The 11,997-nt window shown below is 44.5% G+C and overlaps 1 protein-coding gene across 2 annotated transcripts in view; it reads right to left on the reverse strand.

The window, feature by feature from the left end:
* The window catches only part of XKRX (XK related X-linked), a 51,926-nt gene that overhangs the window by 20,072 nt on the left and 19,857 nt on the right, over positions 1–11,997 (reverse strand). For both annotated transcript variants that reach the window (XM_067471521.1, XM_060756370.2), the window contains one exon: positions 760–1,019. In XM_067471521.1, the coding sequence (XP_067327622.1) occupies positions 760–1,019 (260 nt within the window). The remainder of the gene's footprint in view (positions 1–759; positions 1,020–11,997) is intronic.

Below are 11,997 nucleotides of genomic sequence, written 5' to 3' on the forward strand. Positions count from 1 at the left end.
CAATGGTCTTGAAATGCTGTTGGGAAGCCAATTCCTGAAACCTACAGTGAGCGTGGTGGATGGACATACTGACTACTGGATTCTGAAAGTTAGATTTCCCAAACTGTGGTTCTTAAGTCATGCTGAAAGCCTCCTCATTCTGTCTCTGCTGCATGTCCAGATGTTCCCTGAGAGGGATCACCGACAGGTCAGCAGTTCGAATCTGGGGAGCGGGGTGAACTCCTGTCTGTCTGCTCCAGCTTCCCATGCGGCGACATGAGAGAAGTCTCCACAGGATGGTAAAACACCTGAGTGTCTCCTGGGCAACATCCTTGTAGACGGTCAATTCTCTCACACCAGAAGTGACTTGCAGTTTTCTCAAGTCACTCCTGACATGAAAAAAAAGTGGATACGCATATGTCAATTTTCTGCTAGCAAAACGGAGGTGATTGTTTACTGGAGAGTGGCTTCCCACACTTGAATGGTCTTGAAATGCTGTTGGGATGCCACTTTGTGAAGCCTAACATGAGCATGGTGGATGGACATATTACTACTGGATTCTGAAAGTTAGATTTCCCAAACTGTGGTTCTTAAGTCATGCTGAAAGCCACCTCATTCTGTCTCTGCTGCGTGTCCAGATGTTCCCTGAGAGGGATCACCTTCTCAGCCTAAGGAATCCCACTTGACCACTTGACCAGGGACAACTTTGACCAGCAGAATCCATTGATTTCTACTAGGAAAAGAGCCCGCCCCACGCTTCTAGCTCTGTTGTGCCTTTACCTCGGCTGGTGGGGATGTACTGCTCCACGACGCTGACGTACAGCTGCAGGGTGAGCTGCGGGGTGGAGCCCAGGAAGGCCTGGATTACGGCCATGCGCTTGAAGGCGTTGCGGTGGGTGGCCAGCCTGCGCACCGTGTGCCCCACTTCTTGCTCCAGCTCAAACTCGGAGTCCTTGTGGATATGCTTCTTGCGGGTGATGGTGACGTAGGGCTCTTCCTCATGGCCCAACTGGTAGAAGACCACGATGGCCTCCAAGCATCTGCATTAGAGAGAAATAGATTTAATTACTTAATTATACCTGCCAGTCAGTTTGAAAAATACATTTTCATGGGTTGCAAACATCAACCTAGAATTATAGAATCATAGAGTCCAACCCCATTCTGCCAAGAAGTAGGAAAATTGCATTCAAAGTAACCCCGACAGATGGCCATCCAGCCTCTGTTTAAAAGCTTCCAAGAAGGAGCCTCCACCACCTCTCAAGTCAGAGAGTTCCACTGCTGAACAGCTCTCACAGTCATGAAGTTCTTCCTAATGTTCAAATGGAATCTCCTTTCTTGTAGTTTGAAGCCATTGCTCCATTGCGTCCTAGTCTCCAGGGCAGCAGAAAACAAGCTTGCTCCCTCCTCCCTATGGCTTCCTCTCACATATTTATACATGGCTATCATGTCTCTTCTCAGCCTTCTCTTCTGAAGGCTCTTCTTCAGCCAAGCTCTTTAAGCCACTCCTCATAGGGCTTGTTCTCCAGACCTTTGATCATTTTAGTTGCCCTCCTCTGGACACATTCTAGCTTCAACACATCCCCCTTCAATTGTGGTGCCCAAAACTAGACACCGTATTCAAGGTGTGGTCTAACCAAGGCAGAATAGAGTATGGGGAGCATGACTTTCCTGGATCTAAGCACTAAACTCCTATTGATGCAGGCCAAAGAGATTGGAAAAACGAAGAGAAGGACACACAGAACAGATGATACTAATGGAAACCCACTTGCTCTCATCTGTCTAGAGCTCCACTTGTTCTCGGTTTCCTTCCGATTCATTATCTCTGGCTGCAGAAACAATAACCATAACACACTCCCAGAATGTTAGCATTGAACGACACTCGGATGATGTTATCAGCACCCAGCGTAGTCACGATGCTCGAGATATTCCCACAGCCTTAAAGAAATATTTCCCCAAAGCAAAGTATCATGCTGCTGAGGACACACCCAAAAAACCAGAATGATGGGATGGTGTAACTGGGGAAAAGGCAGGCTTTCTCCCTCCGTGCTTCAGTCGGACCATAAGTATTTTTAGTTGTTCTCGTCTCAGTATCAACCTTATGAACAACCTCCTATGAGACAAAGTTTAGCAAAGTCAGTGGATAAGGGGAGGGATTTATAGTTAACTAAACGTCCCCTGCCACGCGTTGCTGTGAAATAACACATTCTGGTCTCAAAAGGAAGTGATTAGTGACTGTAAATGGGAAAGGAAATATTTATTGCTTTCTTTTACTGCTTTCATTCCCGGTCACCCCATGGCTGCAGGGCGTGTAGCCTGACTTCTCAATTTGTACAAAACTTCCTTCTAGATCCCTCAAGCCTGTGGACCCGTGACTCTTACACCACTACCTTCCTTGTATTATTGTTTACCATCTATGCTTGACAATGAAACTAACCAGAATGGAAAAGTTTTGGTGAGTCAAAAGAAGGTATAAAGTTTGGATTTTAGAGCCTAAACCTAGGTAGGATAAAGGTAAAGGTTTCCCCTCGACATTAAGTCTAGTCGTGTCTGACACTGGGGAGTGGTGCTCATCTCTATTTCTACGCTGAAGAGCTGGCATTATCTGTAGATGCCTCCAAGGTCATGCAGCCAGCATGACTACATGGAGTGCCGTTGCCTTCTCGCCAAAGTGGTACCTATTGATGTACTCACATTTGCATGTTTTTGAAATGATAGGTTGGCAGAAGCTGGGGCTAGCAACAGGAGCTCACCCTGTACCACGGATTCGAACCACCGAGCTTCTGATCAGCAAGTTCTGCAGCTTAGCAGTTTAACTCACTGTGCCACCGTGGTACATTTACCCAAAAATTAGCCCCAGTGTTTTTTTAAGTAGGGAAAGTGTAATCCTTTACTTTCTACTTGCCATCCCCTGCCACGCGTTGCTATGGCCCACATGGGGGTTTTGTGTGGGAGGTTTGGCCCAATTCTATCATTGGATCTGCATAAAACTTGGCACACTACCTACATGGCCAACATTGCATACTTGTGGCGTTGGGGGGAGCTGTTTTTGAATTTTTTGAGTTGTAGTTCACCAACACTCAGAGAGCACTCTGTACCAAGCTGGTGATGGGACTAGTAAACTTGCCACACAGAACTCGTCTCAGAAAGAGCCCTCTCCTTGGCTGAGAGGATGGCCATTCACAGTGGAGGAAGTCTTTCGGTGAGAGGATTCACCATCTGTTTCCAAAAAGGAAGAGAAGGAGATGGAAGAGAGATCTTCAACCTTCTCTGCCAAAGAGGTTCCTGTAACCATCAGAAATATGTGTTTTCTGGTGGTCTTTGGTGACCCCTCTGAAACCAACCCACCGGCAACCCCCCAGGGGTCCCAACTCCCAGGTTGAAAGACACTGATCTAACATATCCTCCAGTTTGATAATGTATCTGCCTTCAACAAGCCCTATGAGGAGCGGCTTAAAGAGCTGGGCATGTTTAGCCTTCAGAAGAGACGGCTGAGAGGAGACATGATAGCCATGTATAAGTATTTGAGAAGAAGTCATAGGGAGGAGGGAGCAAGCTTGTTTCCTGCTGCCCTGGAGACTAGGACGTGGAGCAATGGCTTCAAACTACAAGAAAGGAAATTCCGTCTAAACATTAGGAAGAACTTCCTGACTGTGAGAACTGTTCAGCAGTGGAACTCTCTGCCCTGGAGTGTGGTGGAGGCTCCTTCTTGGGAAGCTTTTAAACAGAGGCTGGATGGTCATCTGTCGGGGGTGCTTTGGATGCAATTTTCCTGCTTTTTGGCAAGGGGTTGGACTAGATGGCCCATAAGGTCTCTTCCAACTCTAGGATTCGATGATTCTATGATTCTAAACAAATGCTGTTGGACCTTAAGCATGCCCTGTAGTCCCCCCAATTCAGAATATGTATGGCTAGTTTGGGGTGGTAAGAAATCCCACACTTGCTCAGCAGCCAGTTACAACCCTTTTCAAGTTACTTATTTCAAGTCTCCATGTTTCTCTGAGGCCAACTCCCAGGGCTACGTTTTCCCCAACCAACTCCTCCCAGGATCTCCATCAATGAATTGCCTTGTGTTTATTTTAGTTTTTCCAGAGTAATGTGGCTTGGAAAGGAACGCAGCCTGCAAAGCCCAAATGTAGAGAAGGGCTCTTTGTCGAATTCTAGATGCTGGGAATAGAACAGACAGCACAACGCTCTCCAAGAGGAGCGTGAGAAAACCCGGAGGCTGGGATTGAAGGAAAGGAGAGCTAAAATAGGCTGGATCTGGGGGCGGACAATGAGAACGCCTCTATGGAGCCCAATTGGAAGCATCCCCATGTGCCACAAGTGAACAAGTGACTAGACAGTGGGGTGGGGTTCTGGTGGTAAATGGGAAACTCGGTTGTTTATTTTCTCCAGGGTTATATCGGTGAAACCAAAGGCAGCAATTATGAACTCATTGCTCCTGCATGCAAGCAAGTCAGGCTGCAATGTTTCTTTTGGTCTGCAAGATTGTAAATGAGACTTAGGTCTCCAGAGCTCTGGGTTGCAACTCTGGAGACCAAGTCCCCTTCTAAACTGCCATACAAAGTCCAGGTTATCTGCTTTGAACTGGATTATATGCCAGTGTAGACTCGTATAATCCAGTTCAAAGCAGATAATGTGGATCATTTGCTTTGATAACCTGGAAGTGGAGCCCTCGGTGGTGCAGAGGGTTAAACTCCTGCGCCTGCAGGACTGAAGACCGACAGGTCGCAGGTTCAAATCCGGGGAGAGAGTGGATGAGCTCCCTCTATCAGCTCCAGCTCATCATGTGGGGACATGAGAGAAGCCTCCCACAAGGATGATTTTTTTTGTTGTGTCAGGAGAGACTTGAGAAACGGCAAGTCGCTTCTGGTGTGAGAGAATTGGCCGTCTGCAAGAACGTTGTCCAGGGGACACCCGGATGACTTGATGTTTTTATCATCCTTCTCTCATGCTTCTCTCATGTCCCTGCATGAGGATGATAAACACATCAAAACATCCGGGCATCCCCTGGGCAACATCCTTGCAGACAACCAATTCTCTCACACCAGAAGCGACTTGCAGTTTCTCAAGTTGCTCCTGACACGACAAGAGTGTAGAAGGGGCCCAAGATTCAAATTCCTGCTCAGCCATAGAAACACATGGGAGACGTTGGGCAAACCCCATTCTCTCAGCTTCAGAGGGAGGAAAAAGCAAACCCCTTCTGAACTAATATTGCCAAGAAAACTCCACAATAGGATTGCCAATCACACAATACCGCCAAGGTTGTATGTCGGAATGACACATTCCCAATGAAGCTAGCTTTACCATTCAACATATTGAAGTGGTTGGGTCAAGTGGAAGATAATGAGAGGAGTGGGAAGTACTGGAAAGGAATGCGCTGAGTGTCATGGAGGCCACATTGTCATCTCCAGAGCTGAAGAAAGACTACACTGCCTGTTCACTTGGATTTTGTGCATTGTCTGAAAGGAAATGTTGTTGTTCTTTGCCTCTCACAGCATCATTGCTATGCTTATACTCCCCAGTAAACATAGAGCATAACCTATCGAGAACCAGAGTTTGGAAAACTTACTTTTGTGAACTACAATTCCCAGAATCTCCCAACCAACTGGGAGATGTAGGAAACTGTCGTCCAAAATACTAAACTTCTGATAGAATATAAGCAGTACTGATTTTTTTTTTCTGTGACAGGAGCAACTTGAGAAACTGCAAGTCGTTTCTGGTGTGAGAGAATTGGCTGTCTGCAAGGACATTGCCCAGGGGACGCCCAGGTGTTTCGATGTTTTACCATCCTTGTGGGAAGCTTCTCTCGTGTCCCCACATGAGGAGCTGGAGCTGACAGAGGGAGCTCATCCGCGCTCTCCCTGGATTCGAACCTCCTACCTTCAGTACTACCAGCACAAGGGCTTAACATATTTTATTATGTTTTTTTTTCACTGTCTATTTTATTTTGTCACATTATGCATTTTGTTGTGTTTAATTTTCTGTTGTTTTGTATCTCATTTCGTTGTACTATTTTTGGGCTCGGCTTCATGTTAGCCGCCCCGAGTCCCCATTGGAGAGATGGTGACGGGCTATAAATAAAGATGATTATGATGATGATGATGATGATGATTTCAAACTACAAAATGATGATGATGATTTCAAACTACAAGAAAGGAGATTCCATCTAAACATGAGGAAGAACTTCCTGACTGTGAGAGCTGTTCAGCAGTGGAACTCTCTGCCCCGGAGTGTGGTGGAGGCTCCTTCTTTGGAAGCTTTAAACAGAGGCTGGGTGGCCATCTGTTAGGGGTGCTCTGAATGCAATTTTCCTGCTTCTTGGCAGAATGGGGTTGGCTATTTCTATTATTATTATTATTATTATTATTATTATTATTATTATTTGAAACACAACAAGATGAGTCCACAGCAGACACTCTGCTGGCTGCTGAATATAATATATTATATTATTATATAATAATACAATACAATATAATATTATTATATTATATAATTATAGAATAATAGTCCAAATGTCTAGGACTATATTATTATTATTATTATTATTATTATTATTGCCACTGCTTGAATCTGACACACTTTCCATCTAGTCCAGTGATTCTCAACCTTGCTAATGCCGTGACCCCTTTATGCAGTTCCATACGTTGTGGTGACCCCCAACCATAATATTGTTTTTGTTGCTACTTGATACCTGTCATTTTAGTACTGTTATAAATCGTAATGTAAATATCCGATATGCAGGATGCATTTTCATTCACTGGACTAAATTGAGCACAAATACCCAATATGCCAAAATGTGAGTGCTAGTGGGGTTGGGAGGGAGGATTGATTTTGTAATTTGGGAATTGTAGTTGCTGGCATTTATAGTTCACTTATAATCAAAGAGCATTCTGAACGCCACCAGCGATGGATTTAAACTGAACTTAGCACACAGAACTCCCATGACCAACAGAAAACACTGGAAGGTTTTTGTGAGCATTGACCTTGAGTTTGGGAGTTGTAGTTCACCTATATCCAGAGGAATGGTGTGGATTCATGCAATGATGGATCTGGACCAAACTTGGCATGAATACTCAATATGCCCAAATGTGAACACTGGTGGAGTTTGGAGAAAATAGACCTTGACATATGAGAGTTGTAGTTGTTGGGATTTATAGTTCACCTACACTCAAAGAGCATTCTGAACTTGACCAACAATAGAATTGGGCCAAACTTCCCACACAGAATCCCAATGACCAACAGAAAATACTATATTTTCTGATGGTCTTTGGCGACCCCTTTGACACCCCCTCACGACCCCCCCCCCCAAGGGGTCCCGACCCCCAGGTTGAGAAACACTGATCTAGTTTCGCACCGGAGCCCTGTTGGACCTATTGCTATAAATATGAGAGAGTGACTTGAAAGTAATAGCCATCCCCCACAATCCAGGAGACTATTGTGCCTTCTGGATTAGTCCTATCCTCTTATTAAGCCATCTGAACATTGTAACTACCACCATAGCTTCTAGCAATGAGTTTCACCAATTCACTGCAAGAGCAAAACATTTGGGGAAACAAACACAAGGTTGAATATTATACCCTCTATGTATCCTCACCCTCAAATGTTGACTTATTGTATCAAACCCGTTTCCTTGGGGGATTTCTTGCCGGGCTGGCGATAAAGGAGCAGGTAAACAACCTTCCATGGCAATGAAAAAAAAGCTGGATTCCCAGCATCACAGAAAGCACATGCCTCTCCAAATTAGATTGGGTGTGTCAACATAGAAAGTATGGAGAATAGCTTGCTTGCTTGTTCTTCCATTTGGGGGGAGGCAATTCACAACCTGGATGGATCATCCTTGGAGGCATCTCCCATTCAAGCTGACCACACTTATAACTTCCCACCACAACTATCCAGTGCTATTTTACCAGTGTGTTGCCCATCCCTAGGGCTGCAGATTGATCTCAGTGGACCACACCTTCCAGAGGGCAAACCTTCTAGATCAGTGGTTCCCAAACTTTTTTTGATCAGGGACCACTTTGAGCAGGGACCACTCTCTAACATTAGTACCAAAAGGGTTACAAATCAGTTTTTGGACAATTTTAGATTCAGTTTCGTTATTTGGGGTGCTGATTCACAAAATTGCATTGGATAGACCACATCAGCTCTAGTTTCTGATATAGAACACATGCTATCCAGTAGTTGCTATCTCCTCACCCACAGAAAACCATAGCCTATAAAGCCCTAAACGGTTCCGGCCCTGCTTATCTGTCCGAACATATCTCTCCTTACGAACCATCTAGGAATTTACAATGTATAAATATGTGAGAGGAAGCCACAGGGAGGAGGGAGCAAGCTTGTTTTCTGCTTCCCTGGAGACTAGGATGCAAGGGAACAATGGCTTCAAACTACAAGAGAGGAGATTCCATCTGAACATGAGGAAGAACTTCCTGACTGTGAGAGCTGTTCAGCAGTGGAACTCTCTGCCCCGGAGTGTGGTGGAGGCTCCTTCTTTGGAAGCTTTTAAACAGAGGCTGGGTGGCCATCTGTCAGGGGTGATTTGAATGCAATATTCCTGCTTCTTGGCAGGGGGTTGGACTGGATGGCCCATGAGGTTTTTTCCAACTCTTTGATTCTATGATCTCCTGGGGAGGCTCTGCTCTCGGTTCTGCCATCTTCACAGGTTCGGCTGGCAGGGACGAGAGACAGGGCCTTCTCAGCGGTGGCCCCTCGACTGTGGAATGCCCTTCCCATTGGTCCCCATCCTCTTAACGTTTTGCAAAAAAGTAAAAACCTAGCTATATGAGCAGGCTTTCCCAAATGCAGTCTAGCTGATAAACTCTGATCTCGGAATGGTTGGACAACGCGACTGGACAATGATTGGTAATTGAAATGCGAAGGATTTATGTTTTTTTAAAAATGTTTTTATTGATGTTATTTGTAACGCCCTTCCCACAGATATTAGGTTAGCACCATCTCTAATGGTATTCCGCAAGAAAGTAAAGACCTGGTTATTTCAGCAGGCGTTCGAATAATTGTGCAATGACTGGTAATGACATAGGAATGGAACAATGGATGACGAATCTGGATCATGTTTTAGGGACGAGACCTTAGTGAATGGTTATTATAGTAATTGTGTATTAGATTAGGTTATTAACTGTTTTATATTGGTGTTGAATTTTGCTGTGTCCTGTGTCTTGTGAACCGCCGTGAGTCACCTCCGGGCTGAGAACAGCGGTATAGAAGTAAAATAAATAAATAAATAATGCATTTTTATCTATGTTAAATGTTTTTTTAAATGTTTTAACTATCTTTGTATTGTTGTGGGCATCGAATTGTGCCGTCCGCCATGAGTCACCCTCGGGCTGAGAATGGCGGTATAGAAATATAGTAAGTAAATAAATCTATATATATAAAAATGCTCTGTGCATAATGAGTTCCTTAAAAACAAAAGAACCAATGAACGAAATCACACCAAATTTGGCAACAAAACGTCTCACAACACAAGGAGTGACCATCACTCAAAAAATTATGATTTTGTCATTTGGGAGTTGTAGTTGCTGGGATTTATAGTTCACCTACAATCAAAGAGCATTATGAACTCCATCAACAAGGGAATTGAACCAAACTTGACACCAGAACTCCCATGACCAACAGGCAACACTAAAAGGGTTTGGTGGGCATTGACCTTGAGTTTGGGAGTTGTAGTTCACCTACATCCAGAGAGCACTGTGAACTCAAACAATGATGGATCTGGACCAAACTTGGCACAAGCACTCAGTATGCCCAAATATGAACACAGATGGAGTTTGGGGAAAATAGACCTTGACATTTGGGAGTTGTAGTCACTGAGATTCACAGTACATCTACAATCAAAGAGCATTCTGAATCCTACGAACAACAAAATCAGGGCAAACTTCCCACACAGAACCCCCATGACCAACAGAAAATACTTAAGGCCATCCAGTCCAACTCCCTTCATGAGGGCAAGAAAACGTAATCAAAGTCCTCCAGACAAAGAGCCATCCAGCCATAGATAGATAGATAGATAGAGATATAGACAGATAGATATGATTCACACACAGAGAGATATAGTATCATAGATTTGAAAGGGACCCCTAAAGAAGGACAATTATATGTCGCATGTTTCAGAGTAGGCAAACCAGACAATCTCCACATCAGCACTGACATAGAAACAAGGAATACTGTTTACCTACAAGCATAAAGGAATTACATATATTAGAAACCATTACTTTATTTTCCAGATCACCAGACTGGGCCACAGCAACGAGTGGCAGGTGATGGCTAGTAAATAAATAAATTTAATAAGCCTTGGCACTATAAGAGGGTTTTACGAGACCCGTCGACTTCATTGCAAAAGTGTAGTAATGGTGCAGCCACGGGCCATGTTTTAGTTCTTACGGACCACTGGTGGTCCACGGGTTGGGAACCACTGTTCTAGATATTGCTCAGCCCAAGGACTTTTGCATCGTGCAAAGCCATTTGGAGAAAGTGGTATCTCTTCTGCAGAAGACGACAGCTACATGCAAGCAGGAAGGAACTTCAGAGTGTACGATCCATGGTTTGGGAAGCTGTTCTGTCCTTCCATAGGTCCCTAGATCAACACTCCCAGCATTCCTGAACACTGATCTCCTGCCTGGAGTTGAGGGAGTCCAACAATGCAGGGAGCGCCCCTGCTGCAAGCCCTTTCCCTTCCTTATCACCTTAGAAACTCCGGGCAAGAATCTGCTTGTTTTCTTTTTGTGTTGTCCCAACAGACAATCCCTGAGCAAATAAACTGAATGCAAAACAGAAGAGAATCAGAGCAGGGCAAAGAAGCTTGACACAGAGCTTGGAAAAATTGCTCCTTTTGTACTATAAATCCCAGAACTCCACTAGCCATCATAGTCAGTCCAAAACATAAGTACCTCCCTTGTTGTGGTGATTTGTGTGTGTGTGTGTGTGTGTCAGGAGTGACTCCTGTTGTGAGAGAATTGGCCGTCTGCAAGGACGTTGCCCAGGGGACGCCCGGATGATTTGATGTTTTTATCATCCTTGTGGGAGGCTTCTCTCATGTCCCCACATGAGGAGCTGGAGCTGATAGAGGGAGCTCATCCGCCTCTCCCCAGATTTGAACCTGTGACCTGTCGGTCTTCAGTCCTGCCGGCATAGGGGTTTAACCCACTGCGCTACCGGGGGCTCCTGTCGTGGTGATGAACCTATCGAAATTCTTGGACTGACTCTTTTACACCTGTCAATCTACTCCCCCTGTTGTCATCTTGTAATTTAATCCCATTTTGCCAAACTTATTATTCTATCAAGTTTTATCGTGTTTTAATTTATTTTAGTTAACTGATTTAGTTAACTATTTAGTTAACTATTACAGGAGTTTTAACATAAATGGGTTAAACTCTTGGGCCGGCAGGACTGCTGACTGACAAGTCAGTAGTTCGAATACAGGGAGAGCACAGATGAGCTCCCTCTGTGAGCTCCAGCTCCCCATGCAGGGACATGAGAGAAAGCTCCCACAATAATGGTAAAACATCAAAACATCCGGGCATCCCCGGGCAACGTCCTTGCAGACGACCAATTTTCTTACACCAGAAGCGACTTGCAGTTTCGCAAGTCACTCCTGACACAAAAAATATAAAGAGTATAATGGTTAAGTGTCTACTTTTCAGTATATTTTTTCTTTTTGCCTTGTATTGTTGATACAGTGAGTGGACTAATCAATAAACAGATCTATCGATCTATCTATTTCATACCAATCTGAACCATGCCTGTTTATTAAATGATCCAAAGTGGAAGTCTGAGCATCTTAGTACATGTGAATTCTGACTTCTAAAAATGGAACAGGAGGGGTAAGATGAACACAGTCTGCTCTGCAGCATTGTTACCTGGAACCAGACCTCTCCTCTAGATCACTTCTGGTTTGCTGTGTACAGGCTTCAAAACAGACTGTATGAATGAGAGGTATCCAAGACTCACAGTCAGACTGAGAAAGACTTATGCACACCTTCTCCTCAGCGCTAGAAA

Source organism: Anolis sagrei, chromosome 10, assembly GCF_037176765.1.
Source record: "Anolis sagrei isolate rAnoSag1 chromosome 10, rAnoSag1.mat, whole genome shotgun sequence".
NCBI lineage: Eukaryota > Metazoa > Chordata > Lepidosauria > Squamata > Dactyloidae > Anolis > Anolis sagrei.